General features: G+C 37.5%; 1 protein-coding gene across 50 annotated transcripts in view; it reads right to left on the bottom strand.

Annotated features, from left to right (window-relative positions):
* LOC136827934 (ankyrin-2-like) overlaps positions 1–23,872 on the bottom strand; it is a 790,256-nt gene that overhangs the window by 339,551 nt on the left and 426,833 nt on the right. For all 50 annotated transcript variants that reach the window (XM_067085443.1, XM_067085453.1, XM_067085409.1 and 47 more), the window contains 12 exons: positions 17,594–17,726; positions 15,994–16,157; positions 14,946–15,230; positions 14,336–14,533; positions 14,026–14,152; positions 13,057–13,226; positions 12,532–12,729; positions 12,055–12,396; positions 10,252–10,437; positions 9,313–9,459; positions 8,866–8,987; positions 5,586–5,679 (listed from right to left, as the gene is read on the bottom strand). In XM_067085443.1, coding sequence (XP_066941544.1) covers positions 5,586–5,679; positions 8,866–8,987; positions 9,313–9,459; positions 10,252–10,437; positions 12,055–12,396; positions 12,532–12,729; positions 13,057–13,226; positions 14,026–14,152; positions 14,336–14,533; positions 14,946–15,230; positions 15,994–16,157; positions 17,594–17,726 — 2,166 coding nt within the window. The remainder of the gene's footprint in view (positions 1–5,585; positions 5,680–8,865; positions 8,988–9,312; positions 9,460–10,251; positions 10,438–12,054; positions 12,397–12,531; positions 12,730–13,056; positions 13,227–14,025; positions 14,153–14,335; positions 14,534–14,945; positions 15,231–15,993; positions 16,158–17,593; positions 17,727–23,872) is intronic.

Here is a 23,872-nt window from a genome sequence, read left to right as displayed (position 1 = left end):
AATGCGAAGCAAATACCGACTTACACCTCCAAAACGTCTCTTGCACAATTGACGTGAGGGATAAATTGCGCTTAAACGCCAAAGACGTAGTGACTGCTCTTATCTCAAGGGGTTTTACCTTGAAAGAGGAGAGCAAGTCTTCATTCACCATGGAATGTGCTTCAGAAATCAGATTCCTCAGAAAAAATGCCAGGGTATTTTTAGACAAAGTGTCTAGAGGGATATTTCACAGAACACCAAAGGTTTCTTGAAGTACCACGAATGTCCTTCGTTCTGTGAAGATATAACTTAAGGGCCCTTACTGGACAGAGATTTCTTTCTTCTTCGGATGGCCCCACTACATCAGACAAATTCTTGATCATGAAACAACGAGGTCATGGATTCAATGGCGATTCGTTCTTAGCCAGAAAGTCTAGGGAAAAGGAGCAAACTGCATTCCCCTGAGAAAATCCTATGTTTCTGTCTAAAGCATGGATTTCACTGGACCTCTTAGCGGTGGCCAAGGCGAAGAGTTTTCCTGGTTAGATCCCTTAAAGAGATAGATTGCATAGGCTCAAAGCATGAACTGGAAAGCCACTAAGGACCACATCTAAGTTCCAGGACAGCAAAGGTTTTTCTTTAAGATCTGCGGTGTCAAAGGACTTAATAAGGTTGGACAAATCCTGGTTCAAAGATGAGTCTTCTTTTACGGCGGAAAACTGAGTTAAGCATAACTTTGTATCCTTTAATGGTAGAGGTGGAAAGTCCTTTAGCGGAGCGAAGGAACAGAAGAAAGTCAGCTATCTCTGCTAGTGAGGTCTCAGAAGAGGACACATTATTTTGTCTGCACCAGGACCTGAAGATAGACTATTCTGCCTGGTAGACTTTATCTGAAGACTGTCTTCTATACTTCGCAATTGTGTCTGCAGCCGCTCTTGAAATCCCCTTATTTCGGAGCAGTCGCCTAACAGTTTGAATCCTGTTAGAGCCAGAGAAGACAGGTTTTGGTGGAACCAACAGAAGTGAGATTGCCTGGGAAGTTGTTGCTTCTGTGGCAGCATTCTCAGTAAGTCCACAAGAAGTTCTAGTAGATCCAGGAGCCTCTCTTTTGCTGGCCAGAAGGGGGCTATCAAGATCATGGATAGGTTTTGATGAGACCGGAATTTGTTGATGACTTACCTCACTAAACTGAATGGGGGAAAGGAATACAGATCTTTGTTCGACCAACCCTGCAACATTGCATCGGTCGCCCATGCTGAGGGATCTGGAACTGGTGAGCAGAAGAGAGGAAATCGGTGATTTCTGGAGGACGCGAACAAATCTGTCATGGGTTTCCCCCAGAGCTTCCACAGATCCAGACAAACCAACGGGTCTAATGTCCATTCTGTGGGAAGGGTCTGTCTTTGGCGGCTCAATTCGTCCGCGAGAACGTTGAGTCTCCCCCTGGATAAAACGCGTTGTTACTTGAGTGTCGTTCTGGTGTAACCAAAGAAGAAGGTACCTTGCCGCTTCGTACAAGGAGAAAGAGTGGGTTCCTCATTTCTTGATGTATGCCAGTGCCGTCATGTTGTCTGAATGCACTACTACTGTCCTCCCCCGAATTTCTGAAGTGAAGCACTGTAGGCCCAGAAACATCGCCTGTAATTCTTTTACGTTGATGTGCCAGTTTTGCTGTTCCTGAAACCAGGTCCTTGACACTTCTTTTAATCCCAAAAGAACTCCCCAACCTAGGTTCAATGCATCTGAAAAGAACTCTTGGCTGGGATTCAGAGGATGAAGAGATTTCCCCCCTGATAGTCTCTTCCTGGAATTCCACCAACGAAGATCCTCCTTGATTTCCATCGTTATCAGGAATACGAACGAGTCCTGAAACTTTTTCCTGTTCCAGCTGGCTCTGAGGAAGAACTGGAGAGGTCTCAGGTGAAGTCTTCCCAGAGTGACAAGTTGTTCCATGGATGAGAGGGTACCTAGAAGACTCATCCACTGACTGGCCGAGCAAAAGTTTAGATTCAGAAATTCTTCCAGTGTCAGGAGACACTCATCTATTCTCTTCGGGACTGGAAAAACCTGGAAATCCCAAAAGTTGATCATCATCCCAAAATTGAAGGAATCTCCTGAGAAGGCGTCGGGAAAGACTTGTCCTGATTGATGAGAAGGCCCAATTCTTGAGCCAAGAGAAGAGTCATGCGAATGTCCCCTGTACACTGAGCTTTCAAGCGGGAACATAGTAGCCAGTCATCTAGTTATAGGGAGATCTTTATCACCATCAAATAAAGCCATTTCGCTAGGGGAGCCAATATCCTAGTAACACTTGTGGCGCTGTTGAGAGGCCGAAGGAAAGAGCCCGAAATTGGAACACTTTGCCCTGAAACACAAACCTGAGGTACTTTCTCGAAGTCGGATGTACTGGAAAGTGAAAGTACGCGTCCTGCATGTTGATGGACGCCATCCATTCTCCCTGGCGAATGGATGCAAGGACCGAATGGTTTGTTTCCATCTTGAATGCTGTCTGTTTGACAAAGACATTCAGAGCACTTACATCCAAAATGGGTCTCCAGCCCCCCAATGACTTGGGCACCACAAAGAGACGGTTGTAGAATCCCGGAGAATGAATGTCCTCTACTAGCTCTGTAGCCTCTTTCTGAACAAGGGACTCCACCTCTAGCAAGAGAGCAGCAAATCTCTATGAGCCTGGAGAGTAAGCTGTCAATTCGACAGGCTTGCAAATTAGAGAAGGTTTGTTCAAAAAGGGGATAGTGTAGCCCTCCTTCAGGACAGACACTATATTAGATTCCGCTCCCCTTTTGTTCCCACTGTTCCCAAACGTAAAGGAGGACTGTGTTTTCATTTCTTGGAGCAAGACTTGGATGAGGACTTCTTGATGGAATGCTGTGGGAAATGGGTATAAGTTCTTGTTCAAGTCTGGGATCTAGAACAGGAGCTCCAACAAGGAGTAGGTTGCAGCGGAGACGAAGATCTGGAAGGAAGAGTCGAAGAATCCTTGGGGTGTCTCGTAGACTGGGAGAGCAGGTCCTGAATGTTCTTTTCCTGCAGGTCAGAGGTGATGTTCAGTACTGTAGCCTGTGGAAAAAGATAAGTCTTGTCCAAGGGGGAGAATAAGAGGGCCGATCTCTGAGACAAAGTGACGCCTTTCGAAGTAAAGGAGCACCAAAGCTCCCTCTTCTTAAGAATACCCATGGCGTACATACTGGCTAACTCCTGCATACTATCGCGACTGCCCCTGTCAATACATTAAAGTACTCCCAAGAGATCCGACGAGATTTCTTGAGGTAGCAAAGAGCACTCTCTAAGCTTGCGTGCCAGAGCGCCCACTGCCCACTCAACGAAGCTCATAACTTCAAACACCTTAAAAATATTTTTAAGAAGGTGCGCAAGTTCCCAGGTCAAGAACATAATTTTGGCTGAGGAGAAAGCTGATCTCCTAGCCGAGTTGATAAGGCCGGAGAAGTCTCCTTGAGAGGAGGCAGAGACTCCCAGGTAAGGAGCTTCTCTGGTTGCATAAAACTTGTAGCTCGACCTGGACAATTTGGAAGGAGGGAAACAAAAAACTGCTTTGCCTTGTTTCCTCTTCTCAGAAAACCACCCTTCTACTTCATCCAGTGCCTTCTTTGCTGAAGAGGAAAGAACTAATTTCGGTAATTTCGAAGGGCCGACTGAGGGGGCTTCCATAAAGAAGGTCGAAGCAGGAACGGAGGGAGTAGCTGGTGAAAAGAGCAGGAATCTCAACAGCGCAGAGTACGCCATTGAAAGAGCATCTTGTTCTGGAACAACTCTTCCTCAGAAGAGACAGGAGAAAACGATAAGTCCGCTGTCGTCTGAGTCGTAGGAGGAGCCTTCTGAAGCAAACTGAGAATATTATCCAGTTTGCTCTAAATTGGGTCAACTGGCGGAGGAACAACCTCAGAGATGACACTACTAAGAAGCGGTGGAGGAGTGGGTGCCAATGGGTGCTTGGGGGGCGCTGTTGAAACGGGAGTCAGAGAAGAAACCTGTTGGAGAACGGGTGCCAGTGGGCGCTCAACCGCAAATGGGAGCTTGGGCACTACAACACTAGTTGCTGGCAGCTCGGGCACTGATTGTAGAGATGAAGGTGCTGGGTGCGCAACTCCTGATGCAGTTGCTTCTTTATTCGACTAAGAATGTCTCCGCGCCACAAGGTGCTTTGGTGCCAAATTACGATCATCATTCGAAGAAGATGAAGAGAATTATTCTGGGGTGTCCCAATGACTACACGATGGGCGCGCTGAATCCTTGCTCTTCTTACAAGGAACAGAGGAAGAAATCTCAAACTCCACTGCACACCTTTTCAGTGGACGTGACTTGTCAGCATAGTGCCGTGCGTGCCTAGGACTAAAATCTTAGGAGCTGGAGGACATACAATGAGTGCTCACTTGAAGGCCTTTCCAACAGCCTTTGGTTGCAGTCTGGGATTCGTCAACAGACTGAACTGAGGGGGCGACTGCTCGAGGGCAGACCCCACCGACCTCCCTTAGGCTGCCAGTTTGACTCCTCCCAGGTGCTGGGGAGTATGTCAAGGACCTTGGCCTAGGAGAATCGGCGGGCCGAACAGCCAACTCCTCCACTATCACTGCACTTGCACTGGGTGCCACGGGGTGCTCTGACTCACTTTTGTCCATTAGCAATTTCACTGACGACGCTAATTTAGCGATGGATTGAACAATCAACTCCAAACAAGTGTCGATTTTCGACTCCAGACTGGTGATGGTGTTGGGGTCAGAAACGTGAGAGCCAGGTAAAGGAGAGGGTTGCTCAGGTGAAGGAGATGGAATGGGAATGGAAGAAATTACAGGAGCAATTGCATCCAACTTAGCAGATGAATCCTGACTAGCTAAAGCTTTACTAGATTCCCTAGCCATAGCTTTCCTCTTCCAATCTCTAGCTAGTTTCTTGATATGTGCATCTAAAGTCTTCCACTTCTTAATATCCCAGTCCTCACAACGTAAATCTACTGAACATGTTTGTCCCCTACATGGAATACAAACAGTGTGTGAGTCGTAAGATTCTTTAGTTAGTCTAGTATTGCAGCCTTTGCTGCAATACCTTATACTAGAACTACTAGTGTCAGACATCCTAGAAAAGTCTAATACAAGTCAAAAAAACGGGCAAAGAGTTGTTAACCAATGATCAAAATTCGCCTAACACTATCTTAATTATGCTGAAAGGCTACGAAAATAAATACTTCACCAATTGAAGATAAGGCAAACAACCAGCAAAGTATAAATTCCAAAATTCGAGCTGCTGCCAACCACAGCCGGCAGAAACAAATTGAAGCTCTTTGCTATGTTGTACCTTCTCTTACACCCAAAAGTGGGCAGGGCACGTCGCCATAACCAAAACAAACTAGTGTGACCAGTAATTTTAAAATTTTGAGATGCCAGTTAAAAGAAACTAATAGCTATGTAATTACTGGGTACGTTACTTATATAAAAATGAAAACTTTCCCACCAGAAAACACGAAGACAAACAGACACAAAAAGTAAAACAGTGACCTCTGGCATTGGGAAAAAATAAAGGTGTTTGTGAAAGTTTTACACAACTACTAAAATTATTCTCTCTCTACTTACATTAGTCTCAGCATTAGGCTCAGCTTTATTTTCTAGTAACAAGTTGACAATCTGTGTGTGTCCTTGCTGAGCTGCCTGGTGAAGTGGTGTGTACCTAAGAAAGTAAACAAAATTTGCATGAGAAAAAGTGAAATTGGTTTATTAATAATTTCTTATATAACCCTTTTCATGCTGAATTCCTAATTAAGACTCATACTTTCATAAATGAACCTTTTACACAGACTTTAAAGTTATAACTGTACTGCCATTACAAAAACATTCCTAGTCTATTTTAAATAATTTTCCTTGAATTTATTGCTTTTACCTTTAATCATACATAATCATGTACTAATAAGGATCTTCTGAATAAACACTATTAACACAAAACAATCCCTTTAAAAAAATCTTAACCAAATTTCTCTTGCCAAGCTTCTATTACAAAAGACTGTCCTCTTCTGGTAGACACAAATGGATGAAAGTTTAATGTGAAACAAAATTAAGAAAACCAGAATTACCACGACAATACTAATTTCTATGAGTATCACCCTCCCACCCACAGCACTACAAGCCCCTACCTTAAGTGCCTTTTACTTAACGTATCTAAACAGCAGATAATCCAAGACTTCCATAGGAAAGTAACTGTGAGTCTAGGCAGTAAGGGCAGCTCCTCAGGGCATACCTTGATCTTTTTCATGGGGTTTCTTTCAGTTTGTTTTTATCTAAAGTCATCAAGAAATCATTTCATCCATCTGTACTTTAATTCTGTATTTTCCTTTACTTCCCACTTTGCTCTTCCCTTTCATGCACGTGACTGACCCATATTTTCAGTTGAGCTGTCATTCTGTATGATTGCAGTAATTGTTTGGCTAATTATATCTCACTGAATTTGTAATTGTCTTCTTCTTAGGTGTCCTTTTATTTGCTGGGATTTATGATCAAAAGAAATTAAGTATAGTAAAGTGCCAGAGATTTGCGTTCTCACAATTTGCGGACTCAACGTTTCGTGGATTTCTCTACGGAACAAAAATACACATTATTCACAGAAAATTTGCCTATTTGTGGTATTTTTCACTGGGAAATATTCACTAATTACTGGATTTTCATATTTTCATGACTAAATGCACTTTTTGAGATAAAACTATTAAAATACTTGGGTATAAGCATTTTTAGTTTTTGTTTTGTGTTTGAACTATCAAAATATGCAGCTCTAAGCGTTTTTAGAGGAGTTTTAAGTATTTGCGAATACCGGGGGTTGATTATAAACGGTAAATTTTATATTATATTGCATTAATCCAATTAATGTTGAATCTTTTTTAGTGATACAAATGAGCAAACAATCAGGTTCCACTTGATAAGAAAAAAGACCCAGTAAGTGAAATTTTTTCTGTTTACTTTGTTATATTCATGCACTCAGCACTTATTCTTCAAGCTGCATGCTCCAACCATTCATGCCATGCTAAGAGAAATGCAGCCTTTTGTCTACCAGAAATATGAAGAGTGGGAGATTTCCACATGTGCCACTCACATACCCATATACTGTACTTATCAATCACTGCTTTGCTTTCTGTTTATGCAACACTGTCAACAACTGAGCATAATTCCCCAGACTGTTTCTCAATTGCTACACCACTGTCTAGAGCCCAATAACTTTATTACTTGGTCAAATTATTTGATTTTTCTCACCTCAACTTTCCTTTTAGAAAGTTTACATTTCTAAGAATCCTATTTAATTAATAATTTCATAAATGTATTATCTTTGGGCCACTGGAATTTCTTCATTGACAAGTATTGTTCTATAATTCATCATTCTCTCAGATGTTACATGATAATTATCATTCACATCAAGTAAAAAATTATGTTAATTTTATTGTAAGTATAAATGAAAACTCCCATACAATTACAAATACTTCCATCTGGAGCTTCAGTCAAGCAGTTGCTTAATTCACAGAAAAAACAAGCATTAGTTAAAACTGGCTTACACCAGAAATGCTTGTCCTTCCTCTTTCTTACCACCACTAATTTTAAATATTATCCTAAAAATACATAACCAGGCAAATTTTGTTATACAAAATTGCTTTAGTGACTAACAATGATATATTTAAAGAGTGAAAATCACTGGCTTATTACCATATAGTATAAAGTTTTAAAATAATATGTCATTGCTCACCTATTATGAGGTCTGTATAAAGCCACAGGCTCAACTACTGAACCTTCTTTGTAGCCACTGTCAGGTGTTCCCATATTCCTCTCCAAAAAATCATATCTTGCACTACCAGGCACTACAGAGCTTTCATGAGGAGATCCATATTTGCATATATCATATCCATACCTTTCAGAACTCCAGGGCAGCTTTGAATTTACACCTAAGACACTTTTATATTTCTCATTTGGTGGAAAAATTTTTTTATATCCCTGAGGTGTCAATTGACATTTGAAATATCTTTTATGCCTCTTGTAATTTAGGGCTGCACTTTCAGCACTTAGTTCTGGCGAATCAAAGTACTGTTCTCTTCTTTCAAAACTTTCGTATGGTACACAATTATCACCATCATGGTAACTCTTGGTGGCATACCTTCCATGTTCGGTATATGGCCAACAACTGACATCCCTTGAGATCCAGTCATACCCAGCATATGATATTACAGGACCCGTTCCAAGAGGAAAGGGAGGGAGTCGATACATGTGGATATTTCAAGCTGTATAACTAACTATTATATTTCACTCTGCAATGAAACTCATGCGCATATGAGATTCTACAACATAAACTAGTTGCAATTAAAATTACAAGCTCTTTGGAAGAAAGACACTGTTAGGCACATACCACACATTCAACAGTAATAACCGATGACTACAAATTTGTTTACGGTCACTGAACCTTATCTTATCAGGCTTCCTTATCTCAAACCTTACGCACTTCATGGCTTATCTTTCTGATATTACTCTCAATAAATACAGACAGAAACAGAGACAAAAGAACATTGTAAAAACTGAAAACACAATCCAAACACAACAATTGTTTGATAGAAAATTCAGGATAAAAAGAACTAGAAAAGGGAGAGAAAGTTACTGCATATTTTAAAAATTCATTAACCTCTTAAACTTAAAAATGATAGGAATAAATGTTTAATGTGTAGATTTGACAAATAACTTCCTACAAAAATGAAAGATGAAAAGTTATAGACTTTTATTAACTACTCTCATTCCCTAAATGAAATAACAGGTAATTAAAAATGTTATATGTACAGTTTACAGCACAGGAGATTCAAGAACACCAGGATGGAAATTCCTAATAAAAACTTACCCAAGCTGTGTTGTGGAGTCAACTTTCGCACCATGCTGCAGCAGAAAACGTACCATATTCATCTGCCCAAAATGACTTGCAACATGAAGTGGTGTATAGCCAGCTTTTGTCACTGGGTCAATCTGAGAATAGGTAAACACAATACAGTTAATATTGTTGCATTAATTTCCTAAAAGGTTTAAACAGAACACTGAATTGTCCTCAATGAAAATAATGAAACTGCTAAACTCTTTGCATAAAATTCTTGACATTTTAAATCAGAGAGAATCCTTGAGAAAAAGTAAAGAATTAAAGAAAGCATTCTAATAATGCTACTTTTCATAAGTAAGGATATCAAATGAAAAACCATAGTAGTCTCTCTTGTATCAAATCCTTTTCTTTCCAAAAACAACTAAGACCTTTCAAAGAAAAATTCCAAAACAACACAAAAAAAATGTGTAAAATTACCTGGGCACCATGCTTTACAAGAATTGCAGCAACATTGACACGATCTTCTTGAGCACACAGGTGTAAAGGAGTTAGACCATTCTTGGCACATGCACCAGGAGAAGCATTGTGTTCGATGAGCAAAGTTGCCATATCTGTATGACCCTCCTACAAATTACATAAAAAGTATATTAAAAACCAAAACAAAGGCCAATACACAGCAATATTATAAATATATAATGTACTAAGGAAGCATTTGGATAACTTAGTTATGCAGGTAGTCCTCTACCTACAAACTTTCAGAGCTACAAACTTCTGTGTCCATTGATATGTGGGGCATATACAGTACTATATACATATACTTAATTTCGTGTTTCACTGCCATTTTCTAAAGGAAAAATTGAAGGTTTTTTTTACTATTATAAAATTTATTTTTTATACCAAGATCAAACTGCCTCAATGAATGCTTTATTACCTCAAAGTGCTATATGCCCTAGGCTAACTACAATGCTGGATGCCTAAGCTAACTTAGTTGGACTTGCAAACAAATTGAACATACAAATGTGCTCTTGGGACAGAACTCTTTGTATGTAGAGGACTATCTGTGTTTTGATAATGTACTGTTTGCTCCTTTCACAATCATTTACTTTCTTTGCGTAATATTTACCTATCAAAACTGTGGAACAAAATATGAGAATTTCTTTAAAGTCCTAGATGAAATCCAATAATTCACACTCTCCATTTATGAATAATGGAAATAACATTAACAACCATTTCAACTCATAGTCAAATTACTAAAAATACATCCAAAAATATTTGTCTTCATATCCTTGACATCTAATTACCAAGTATCCAAAACAAAATAAAAAAACATACAGTAGAATACATACATTTTCTTTGTTATACCTATTTTATTACAAAATAATGTCCTACCACTAAAAGCTACTTATTTTCTTTTACCTGTGAACTTAGATGTAGAGGAGTAAAACCAGCCTTTGATTCTGCATTGGCACTTGCACCAAATTCAAGAAGAGTAGTAGCAATATCCATCTGGTTCTTACGAGCAGCAATATGCAGAGGAGTGTAACCATTCTTTGCTGTAGCATGTGGAGAGGCAGTTTTGTCCAATAACAATAATGCAACATTCTGAAATTTCAAGAAAATAAATAAAAAATTAGATTTTTTGGAAAAGTTCTTGCAAACCTAGCTGGGGGGGTTCAATCATGAAAGAATAAAATGTGTAAAAAATATCAACATACATACATACATTTTCATTAACATTACAATAACTTTTTCATGTGATTTGTATGAATGTGATGTGCCATGTTTCCCAGCATCAAAGACGCTATTTTTTCCTCTTGGAATAGGTAATGGAAATTTACCAAGTGTCCTCAAGGCCAAAGGTTACATTTTTAATATGCCTATCCTAACCTCAGAGGAAGATTATCTTTGCCAGACAGTAATCAGAATTACTGTATATGATCTCTGAATGAAGTAAAAAGTATACGTAGTTAAAATAGTAAATGATAAAAGCATCATAATAAGACAAAAATATACATAGTCACAGAGATTCACTGGTAGACTACAGTAAACGAGCCAACACTGTAAGATGTAGCTTAAATGTTATACATCAAAATAACTGGTATTTCCACTCTCCTCAAACAACCCTTATTTTAGGGAACAGTATTAGCTAATATAAAGAAAAGTGTAGCATGTTTAAATTGTTTACAGGTAAATCTTACTTTACCTGTAAACAATTGCAATATTGCAATCAAGCATTCTCTACTCATGTTTGTGTGGTACTTTAAGCAAACTTAATTGTAACACTGTGCAAAATATATACAGTAAAGTTTTCAAAAAGTATAATATTTTTCATATCTGCAATATGTACCTGTATTGTATGCATTTTAATCGTTATTCTATTTTCATTTTGTTCTAATTGGGATGGCAGTTAAAAAAAAAAAGTGGAAGGAGAAAGGGATAAAGACATTTTATGTAGAGAGAGATGAGAGAACAGAAGTAAATAAAAGTTGATGGAGATAAGGGGTACGCACAGTGTTTGAAGGCATTTTTAAGAACATAGCTCTGCAATGAATTTTATTTCCCATTTCTAATATTTCCTATTATGGTTTTTAGTTTTCCTTTGTGAATAAGAAAATGCTGCCTGAGACCACATTCTTAAATATAAAAATATTAAATTATTGCACCAAGTGTGGCCCCAGAGACACTGTTGACCAAAAAAATTTCTGATGAAACTCACCAACTGGGCAGTTTATACCATTTTTGTTATTTGATATTCTGTTCAAAATAAAATAAATGATCTTAAAAAACTACTAAATAACAAAATTAATTAAATTAGAAAACAGATAACAAATTATTCTTTAAAATAAATGAACTGAAAACACTACAATAATCAATACTGTATGCTGTATCATCAAAAGTCACAGTGCTTCTAGGTATTGAGACAGTTGAATATACCCTGCAAACTAACTAAAACAAAACCTTCATCCTGTGAAAGTGATACCTTAACATTTTTCCTCAAAATTTTTCAAGGCAAATTGGAGTGTGTCTTGAGGTCGTAGCATCTTTGACGCCAAGAAATGAATATTGTAACTGACCATTAAATGAGAGAATTGAACTTCAGCTGCTAAGCAGGATCTGAACTTGAATCTTAAGAGTTCCCAGCACTAAGCTTTACTGTTCGGTTCTCTCATTTGTCAGTCACGATAAAGTGTCAAAGTAAGTAACTAGATGAAACCCCACCTGGTGGTCATAATGAGCTGCAACATGAAGTGGAGTAACACCATTCTTTCCCTGGGCATCCACAGGTGCATCTTTCTGTAACAAGAGTCTTGCAACTTTCATGTTACCATACTTAGCAGCCAGATGTAATGGAGTGAAACCCTTCTTTGTTGTTGATGTAAGAGAAGCCCCATGTTCTAAGAGTACACTTGCAACTTCTTCTTGTCCCTCCTTTGCAGCAATGTGCAAGGCTGTGTAGTGATCCTTAGTTGTGGCATCCACTGCTGCACCATGTTGTAGTAAAAGAACCACAATATCGCTGTTCCCCAAACGAGATGCAATATGGAGGGCTGTTTGCTGCTCCTGAAAATTTTGGAAAATGCAAATATGAACATAAAAATTATTTAATAAGACTGTACCGTATATCTTATACAGTACAATAACACTCCTCAAAAAAAATTTAAGCATCTTTTAATCTATACAAAACCTTTAACTTACTCTAGCTCTGGCATCCACTTGTGCACCATTCCTGAGCAAAATACGAATAATATCCGTCTGGTTTGCTCTTGCAGCAAGGTGGAGTGGAGTTTCTCCTCGGACAGTTGGAACATCAGCAGAGGCTCCATGCTGAATCAGGTATATGACAATATTCATGCAACCCATAAATGAGGCGACATGAAGGGGAGTCAAACCAGACTGTGGGATCAAAGAGGAATATTAATAATATCCAGTAGTTTTAAGGTGCAAAAATCCTCTCTACAAAATTACACAGAAGTTAAATGTGGAAAATATCTGTTGTAATCAATTTCAAGTAAAAAAATTCAATCCTCAACTGTAAGTAATGGATAAGTAAAATTAATTAAAAGGTTAAATTCAACCAAAGAATATCTAAAACTTTTTCAGACTGTTTATGGCAGAACGCAATAAAGGAATTACTGTAATTTCATAACTCTGACAATTATCATGTATTACTGTATACTAAAATAAGACAGTGAAATGAACTACATATATAAACATTCTTACCTCTGTGGTTGCCTCGATGCTAGCACCATGCTTGAGGAGTAACTCAACCACTTTGATTCTGTTCTTCTTACAAGCAATGTGCAATGGGGTAAAACCATTAAGAGCTCGAGAGTTTGGATCAGCTTTACGATCCAACAGCAGCTTTGCAACTCGAACATGACCACAGTGTGCTGCACAGGAATAAAATAATAAAATATTAATTCTCAAATTCTACAAATACTTTATGCAGCAACCATAGCCACTGGCAATGAGAATTAAGGAGATTTGAAAAGGTGCTGAAACAAAATGCTAAGATTCAGGATTAGAGTGCAGTTAGATAATACCACGCAAGGAGAAATGGTGGAAGGATGTGTTGTCCAGTGACTGGAAAATGCACTGAAGTCTCATAGACTGAGATGATTTAGACACGTGATGACTTATTTGCTATTAATTAGTTTAATAAGACCAATGAGCCACATTTGTAGTCTAACAGGTATTGCCCAAAGGATCTGTCTTTATCTGAGAGGTGAATACTGGTGGCAGATAAAATTACAGATGGACAGCAAAGTGGGAATGGACCAAAGGAAATGGATCAAAAATAAAAGGCAGAAAGAATTAGATATGGGGGCAAAGAGCAGCTACAAAGTTAACATCTCCAGTGTGCTTTGTATGGCACACTATAAGTAGTTTCCCCACACATGGTACATGCGATGAAAAGTGAAAGAAAGAGTTAATCAGACTAGTACAGTAGTAGATGTGGAAGTAGCAAGATATTATGAAAGGTGACACAAGACTGGCTGGTGACCTGGACCAGATGGGAGTTCAGACAGACAATGCAGAAGACAGAAGAGAGTGACGATAACCCATTTTATGTCTAACCTCTTTGAGGAAAATCCCGACAAAAATATTAATGAAGATGATTCTCAAATAAAGCATGGAGGTACAAAAGGTATGTAAAAGTTGTGATATCACAACTTTTACACAGCTTACCTGCAACATGAAGCGCAGTAAGGTAGTCAACAGTCACATCATCGACAGGGGCCTTATGGTACAGAAGGATGCGAGCAGCATCAACATGATCACCTTGTGAGGCCATGTGAAGAGGAGCTAACCCATTCTGAGTGACAAGATTGATAATTTAGTATGAATACACTTATGTGATAAATTTTACTAGTACATATAAATTTCAAATTATGCAGTCTTTCAATGTTCCCTAACAATTTTTAGTACATTATAAAAGTACAGAAAGCAATATTTTGTGAATTACCTAGGTAGACCAGCATATCAAACAAGCACATACCTTAGTTTTACTTGTGATTGGTGCACCCTTTTCTAACAACATATCAACAACAGTTTCATGACCTGATCTCGCAGCACAGTGAAGAGGTGTCAGGCCATCTCGTGTCTTGGCCTCATAGTTTGCCCCTTTGTCTATCAACAATGATACCATATTTCCTTTGCCCCATTTTGAAGCAACATGTAGAGGGGTAATCTGATGCTGTACAAATAGAATGGTTACTTTTAGTACCAGCTACAAGAATACAGTACACCATACAAAGATAAATCTTAGTTCAGTACACTCTTCTAGCCTCTTTAAAAATGAAAAATATGATGCAAACATTAGCATAATTCTCGTTTCAGGTACAATTACACTTGTATAAAATGCTAATATCAAATCTTATCTCACTAGAGTGATAAGAACTTGATGACGAAGATTCAATGAAATAATTTGTAAAAAAAAATAAAAAGCTAAGGTATATTCACTATTTTCATCTTTTACAGAAAAATGTCCCCTATGACTAAGACAATCTCAGGAAAATTACATACTACAAGATAAAATTGCAGGTGTCTAATTATAAGAGCTATTATTACGTGCACTTTATTAAAATAAGAAAAAAAAAAAAACAAACCTTAGCAATGTAGTTTACATCTGCTCCACGCTGGATGAGGAGATTAGCAATATTTTCATTGCCATAATGAGCAGCAATGTGAAGTGGTGTGAAACCTGATTTGGATGTGACATCTGGATTGTGGTCTGTGTGAAGGAGGAGTGCTGCAGCTTTGGTATCGTCTTTTTTAGCAGCAATGTGGAGGGCTGGAAGGCGCACCTTACCTCTGGTATCATTTTCAAGAAGAACTGCCACCACTTTATCATGTCCCTGCTGAAGGGCAACTGCCAGGGGAGTGAACCCATCCTGGAGGAAACAGAAAATAAAGAAGTGAACACAATCATCACTGGTTAATTAAAAATTAAATAGTTTTTGGATGACCTAACACCAATTACTAGCTACATTTCCATAGTGACAATAATATACCACATATTCTTATCAATATTGATTCTCTCACTGCATAAATCACAATTGATGAATCTTTTTATAGAATTTATGGTAAAACGAGCATCATAGAATGCAGATCCTTTATGTATCCATATAACGTGACAATTCAGCTTAATTTTACTGTTACAATTGTTACATAAAAAATGTGACTTTCTCTGCCATTACAAAAAACATGATCTTGAAGCCTGTCTGTAACATCTGTAAAGTGAAGTCATACCACAATCATACAAGGATGATTATATAAAACTTTACATGTGAAAATTTCCATTTAATGAAAGCCTTAATATTTTTCAGAAGAGATGAAGAGAAGTTACTCAGAGGTCTACCTTTGCCATTTATAAAATCCTTTCAAAATAAGGTCTACTTCACTTGATTAACATTTAAAATACTGAATTATGGTATTATGTTACTAGTAAATATCGACAAATTTGATAATTTCAATCCTACATTTTACAATAACCATGAAGAAAAAATTTAACAATGTACACACACATTGATTATTTCTAAAGCAGGGGAAGAGAGAGAGTTTACTTGAAATCATACAAACAAGAACTATCAAAATCATGAGTATTCACCCTGCAAATGCATAAAGAACTAAAAGACATATAACGTGTGGCCTTACCTCAGTAGCTAGACTTTGATTTGCGTTATTTGCCAAAAGGAATCGCACAACATTATCATGATTCTCTTGTGCCGCCATATACAATGGAGTGAAGCCATTCTGTGATTGAATGTTCACAAGTGCCTGATGCTGCACCAACACTTTGACTATCTCCTCCTGTCCAGCTGTTGAAAGAAAATAAAGACTCCAATAGTGTAATTGCCTTGAGCTTCCTGGCTGTAAAACAGTAATCATATCTTGTTTTTATCAAAGGAAAGCCCTTACTATACAAATGGAGTGCACTACTGACACTATATCAAGAGATAAACAAGCCTGTTTTCGTGAGTGAAGGATATACTTGGGTACACAGTAACTTGCTATCATTTTAAACGAAAGGTACATATAACAAAAAGTGTTGATAAAGGCTTCTCTAAAAAATAAATTAAATATGAAAAGAGCATTTGTACACATCCATGAAAGAGAGGCAGAAATCCTTCCTACTTATAAATAAACTTGTTGTGCAGCCATGGTTTGTTACAATAGCTGCAAAAACAATTAAGAACCAAAGTGCATCATGAGATAGGGGTAAAAAAGATTTAAGTAACTTGCATTTGTCTCCATTCTCTACAGAACCTGTCCAACTTGGTAACTCACAGACTGAAAAACTTACGGATACAGTAAATGGAATCTTCTATTACTTTTTCATAAATATAATGTCTACATACAACAAGAATTTTGATTCTAGATGAAATATTGTGAATACTCTCATTATATATAAATATAAAACCAGAACCAATGAACTGCATAAGAGTAAATAAAAAACTTTAAAATTCTTTTTAACATTTTGACTGGCTGCTGATTATGACCAATTGTCTAAAGATGAAAAATACAAACCTACTCGCTTAATTAGTTTGACACATAATTGAAGGCACTTAAAATGGACAAAACAAAACTCACATTCCTTTTAAGTATAGAGAAAACATGCCTTCATTATATTTACTGTTAATATTTGAAACAGAGAAACATTCATAAGAACAACACAAAGGCCATGATTTTGCAGTACTATCATCTCACACAATTTTTAAAAAATGTTATGCATGAAGCAAGATTTCTTGAACCATGAGTTCAATGAAATTACATAATTATATAGTATTCACTGCAACTACTGTAATCATAAATGCATTCAAAGGAGTACTGTAATCAAAGTGAGAGTCAACCAAATCACATGCCTAAAGCCAAGTCTAATCAGGCACAATGACAGATAACGGGAAGATATTATAAACAAACTAAAAAATATCAGTAACTCCTACACATGATAAGAGCTTGGGATCATGACATAATATCCTCCAAAGATAAAAGTGAATATGGCTGAAAAAAATCCCGGAAATGATAACAGCATGTAACCAAAGGAAGGGCACACTTAAGATATGTTTTATCTTAAATATGTATTATGGGAAATGACTCGCGCATTACAAATAATGCAGTAAACAATTTCATTTAGTGGCTGTTCCATGACCAATAATCTGTGTTAGATAAGGGCCAATTTCCGGGATGGTTTCAAATGCAAACCACATAGTGTACACATGGGCATTGTGCCTCAACAGAAAATGTAAATACTTACCAAGGGAGGCAATGTGGAGAGCAGTGTTACCCTTCTTGGTGGCAGCATCGACACTGGCGCCACGCTGCAGCAGTTCTGTGACAACATGAACATGTCCCTCTTTACTGGCCAAGTGGAGGGCATTCAGACCATTCTGTGGATGGGAATAACAACAGCAACACATTAACCAACATTTCTAACACAGCCTATTAAATAAAAAAGCAGATGCATTTATACCTCGCAATTTATGAAACGCTTCATAATATAATATATAAAAGGCCTCTAATGACATCATTATCATGACATTGTACCTTGCACGACAATGATTTATATACAATTAAAAGTCTGAAATGAATTCAAGCATGCACTCATAATATGACATAACAAAGCCCCTGCCATGTATCATCATATATGACTTATTGAAAAATTATGTTTCTATTACCCACCACCTGCTGCTAATGTTATCAATAGCTGATAAAGCAACATGACAAAATAATTTCATTACAAAATTTATAACCTCCATATTAAAACTTGCATAAGGATGTACATAAGAAGCGAGCATTCAATCTTACTACAGTAAACCCCCCATATTTGCGTTCTCACGATTCGAGGACTCACATACTCACAGATTTCTCTGTGGAACGTATCTACCCATTATTTATGGGAAATTTGCCCATTCGGGGTATTCTTCACTCAGAAATATTCACTAATTACTGTATCTCATTTTCATGACTGATGCACTTTTTGTGATAAAACTATTAAAATACTCCAGCATCAGCATTTTTTGAGGGTTTTTCTTGTGTTTAACCTATCAAAATAGGCAGTTCTAAGTGTTTTTAGAGGGGTTTTAAGTATTTGCAGATTTTAGCTATTCGTGGGGGTGTGAGGTTCACATCCCGCAAATACGGGGGGTTTACTGTATTTTCATCCATTTTCACGACTGCAGTTTAACTTGGTTTTGGGGTTTCGAAAGCAGCATGAACCAGTCCAAACCAGAATGTTAAGGCTTCTCAAATTATAGGAAACCATAAAATCAATTATTAAACGAACAAAATCAACATGAAGCTGCTGACGTAAGAGATTAAACTCGTATTTCCCTGGTTCTCGATCAAACAAAAAAAGGTACGATCATAAGCGAGGGAATTGTTCACTTTTTCCTTTTCAGCAGTTGAAAAAACATGGATCCTAAATGAATCAGTCTTTTATGCACCAGCATCAACCCACAGCCTATTTCATTATTCAAATTTTGGGAAATGTGGACTTCAGATTTAATTATTTTTTCACAGAACAAGAGGTAAAACAGATCACTTAACGAAATGGTAAAACACCTCAGTTAAGAAGTATATACAGTAATTGTTTTCCAATACACGTTTATAAAATGAAATTGAAACTGATGAATACAAGTTACATGTGTAAGGATATTATACGATGCACTAAGACATAATTTAATGCATTCACTTATATTCTTTGCAAAGGCCTATCAAAAACTATTTTTCTACATTTTTCCACCATGCATATTCCGTACAAACAAATTCTCCTTATCCCTACTGAAAACGGTAATTGATCGATCAAGTTTTCCATCAACAATACAGAATATCCTGCCACCCATGTCAGTTCAATATGGTCTATCTATCGCATATTTTCCAGAACACAGCTAATGACATTAAGTCAGAGGTCAACTTAATTGATATTTAGTGAACTATCACAGTACTATGCTTCAAAGGTAATCAGCTTACCTGTGACCTAAATTTTCACTTACAAGGAGGTACTGTATATGTTAATTTTGATATTAAAAAAAAGGCGATTCCATTCACAATTTACTTTTTATATTCCTACAATCTCTCTCTCTCTCTCTCTCTCAGCCCTTTGTTGGCTGAGCCGGTTGAACTTCGGACTGTCACTCGATGGGCTGGAGTTCAATTCCCGCGGCCGGCTGATGAAGAGTTAGAGGAATTTATTTCTGGTGATAGAAATTCATTTCTCGCTATAATGTGGTTCGGATTCCACAATAAACTGTAGGTCCCGTTGCTAAGTAACCAACTGGTTCTTAGCCACGTAAAATAAGTCTAATCCTTCGGGCCAGCCCTAGGAGAGCTCTTAATCAGCTCAGTGGTCTGGTAAAACTAAGGTATACTTACTTTTTCTCTCTGTCTCTCTCTCTCTCTTTAACACAACACCACAGTTAGACATGAAAGCTCGAACCTGGAGAAGGCAGAGGAAAACTGAGTGTGTTGTGTCACTGTGTGAAAACCAAATGGGACAGGTATCTTCTCAGAAATCATATTACGATGTCTAGTACTATCGGAAAGCAGCCAATTAAAAACAGTGTAAATATACAATCCAAGCTGTCTCAACAGGAAGAAGGAGTACTGAACGGCAGAACCTGAAGGCAAAGACTGACTAAACTTGACTACAAAACCATAAAAAGAAATATCTGTATTCACAGACAGTGATCCATAGCATTATACAAGCAAGTAAAAATGTGTCGAAGCTTCTTTGGTGCAACTGAGTTTTCTGTACAGAGTATAATGCTGCATGAAACTCTCAGCTGCGGCCAATGAAACTTTATGCCAAGGCCAGGTGGTGGCCTGTGTTGTTGGCACCTGTAGCAGTGCCAGATGCACGATCATGGCTAACTTTAACCTGAAATAAAATAAAAACTACTGACGCTAGAGGGCTGCAATTTGGTGTTTGATGATTGGAGGGTGGATGATCAACGTACCAATTTGCAACCCTCTAGCCTCAGTAGTTTTTAAGATCTGAGGATGGACAGAAAAAGTGCGGATGGACAGACAAACAGCCAACTCAACAGTTTTCTTTTACAGAAAACTAAAATCAAGACGTGAAAAATCTCTACTGAATGACAATACATGAAAAGTCATGAACCTTAACCTTATATAGGAAATACATTAAATTCCGGCTACAATTCCTTATAACCCTACCAAAAGTACAGGTTTCTATTTGAAGATTTTTATGAGGCATTTAACCCTCATATCAAAAGGGCATCTATCTTACAAATTAAGCATGTTACTTGTTCATGGAAAAAACAAACAGTTTAACTCATTCAACAATATACATGACTTATTGGAATTCCTTAAAACCCGTCATCCAACAGAGAGAGAGAGAGAGAGAGAGAGAGAGAGAGAGAGAGAGAGAGAGAGAGAGAGAGAGAGAGAGAGAGAGAGACTTCAGCTTTAAAAGCCAAGCTACTACCCGCCCCCCCCCGACTTGTGTAAAAAATTTTATTACTAAAAAATCGAGAGGAGTTTATCATGCCTATGCAGATGAGCGTGTTTAAGAGCCCTACATAAATTCACGCCGAAAGCTAGGGACGAAGAACAGGAAAAATAACATTCACAAAAACGGCAACGGTTTATATAACTTCGCTCTCGAGGTCTGAGTTAAGAAAATGAACAAGTATTCTCTTTCTACATCTAAAGCTGAAATACAGGTCGCTCCTGTTTTCAAGCCACGAAATTAAATCCTTGATAGCTCAATATTGAGTTAAAAATAAAACACAAACGGAGAAAATCCTAATGAACATCATCATGGTTAAAATGAGAATAAATTACACAACTTACAAAGCAACATGGAGAACATAATTTTATGTGATGACGAGTAAAACTGAACTAATGTTACTAAAACAAACGAGCACAAAAAACGACAAGAGGCTCACACATCTAAAACTAACACAACCATGGAGCAAAGATCTAAAGTCTGGAAAACCGACAACATTCATATCATCAAAAATGTTCGTCTTGGAAATGACACCTTACAGATAGTTGAACGCTTACCATCCAGTTAAATGTCAAAGCAATCCCTTCAATTCCACATCTGTTTTCTTTGCTCTACAACTTAATAAATTGTAATTGCAATTTTCGAAGCAAACCTTTGTTCATGTTGACAGCTACAGAGAGCAGAATTTTACGTGTTCGACAGAACTTGACGCTGTCTTTTCACGATGAAGTATGTGGTCATTGTACAAACTTTAAGTGTGTGCCATGTTATTAACAGATATTATGTAATATCATCCGCACTGCTTAGCATATATGTAAAAATTCAGCATTTTAATGACAAATCAAGGGAGAAATTTTCATGTTAAAATAAAGGGGAAAATTTTTCAAAACAAAATGTAAAGAGACGGACGGAGACTCATACAGCATTGACTATAGAGCACCATTCTTGCTGGATGACGTCACTGGAAGAAACATGCTCAGCTCAGACATCAGCTAAAAATATATTCATTCAGGTGTTTCAAGCACAATTCTAACTACTTTTTTACATTAAGATTCCCCAAACGCGATACTCTCACACTAATTGTTTATTTTTTTAATACAGATTTTAAATACCATGAACTGTTTTAATACATTTTTTGCTAAGATGCACAATTGGCTTTTCATCGAAAGGAGAGCTGTTAGTCAGCTCAGTGGTTTGGTTAAACTAAGGTATACTTAACTTTTTCATCGAAAGTTAATGCAAAGCCGAGCCAGGTAGCGGAGTCGCATACTCGTTCAATAAATTAAATTAAATGTACAAATTACACTCTAGCTGTATTTTATAACGAGAGAGAGAGAGAGAGAGAGAGAGAGAGAGAGAGAGAGAGAGAGATCTCTAGAAATTTGAATACCAGAAAGTGAAGGAGCAGCGTGCTACTCAAGCAGGAAATAAACTCGTGATATGCAAACGAGGAAAAAGTGATTTCTTTGCAGTCGCCACGGCACCGCGTTAACAAACCAGTCCCGGTACAAAGAGGCGCCTTCTCGTTGGAAGCAAGATCAAAACAAGTTACTTACTGCCAAGTATCCCTTGGAATTCCCCCTCACTCGCATTAAATCTGCATTAGATGTCGACGCCTGACAGAAAGTTCTTGATGCATCTTTTTACTTTCCTTTTATGGTCACCATGAATCCTCTTAAAGCTCCAACTAACCAAAGGTACCATTGTAATGAAGCAATAACGTTTTATTTATAAATAAAGCATGTAATGATGGAGCGTCCAATTAATACATTTTCAAAGGAAAGCTGACCAAAAAGCACCAGAACACACGAAAATTCCATCAACCAAGACTCACATAAGCCGATTAAAACATATTTGTATGTGGGCAATAAGCCTTCTTGACCAGGTTGGTATAGTCAATGTTAAAAAAAAAAAAAAAATGTACCGAAGTTTCTTCGTTGTATAATGCTGTATGAAACTTTCAGCCACGGTCCAGTGGTGGGATGTGTTGGTACTTATAGCAGTGCCAGGATTACGAATATGGCTAACTTTAACCTTAAATAAAATAAAAACTACTGAGGCTAAATGGCTGCAATTTGGTAGGTTTGATGATTGGAGGGTGGATGATCAACATACCAATTTGCAGCCCTCTAGCCTCTTTAGATTTTAAGATCGACAGAAAAAGTGCGAACAGCAAAAATGCAGACGGACAGACAAAGCCGTCACAATAGTTTCCTTTAACGGAAAAATAAAAAGTGTGTAGAATAGCGCAGTGACTCCACTGCATACTGGGAGCAAATGTTCACGAATGAAATCTGAAGTGGTTCAAATGATTCTACTGCGCCCTGGGGTGAGCGTTGCCATATCATATTCTGCTAGACGTTTCACTACCGTTATTATTGATATTTTTTACTAAAGCGCATAGAGGATGAGAAAACCTCTTAATTCAATTAGGCTAAAACATGTGAAAACAAAGCGTGCAGAATTCATGTTAATGGAGAAAGTTAATTTGGGATATGCGTGACACCTTGTAAAGGATTCAAAGTATAAAAATATGTAAGTGGGGAGTTAATCGACTTATTAGTTGCAGTCCTCATTTCAACGGAGATATTAAACCACAAATATTGTTTAATACCCAAATCACTATACCTCGGGAACAATCTTACACCCAAGGAGAATTATAACTGGTAAGCACTTTGTCACAGGCAGGATTCGAACCGTTTCCTGGTTTAGAAACAACCATAGACAGTGACTTTGACCACTGGGCCATCAAGAAGATGTAAGGTGATACCGACTTTACTTGTAGAAATTCAGGCTCTATACTTAGAATCGATATCAACCGATCTCTAACTGGAAAGTATGCAACATTTGACTCATTATCAAGTTCTCTTCTTACACACACGTGACTTGGGTGCAAGTTATTCCCAAGGTATAAAAATTGTATATTATACAATATATTTGTGAATATATATATATATATATATATATATATATATATATATATATATATATATATATATATATATATATATATATATATATATACATATACACTTTCCTAATTGGCACACAGCAGCAAATCTT

Source organism: Macrobrachium rosenbergii, chromosome 42 (assembly GCF_040412425.1).
Source record: "Macrobrachium rosenbergii isolate ZJJX-2024 chromosome 42, ASM4041242v1, whole genome shotgun sequence".
In the NCBI taxonomy this organism is placed as follows: domain Eukaryota; kingdom Metazoa; phylum Arthropoda; class Malacostraca; order Decapoda; family Palaemonidae; genus Macrobrachium; species Macrobrachium rosenbergii.
Note: the sequence above shows the minus strand (reverse complement) of the source record. Positions and strands in the feature narration are given on the sequence as shown.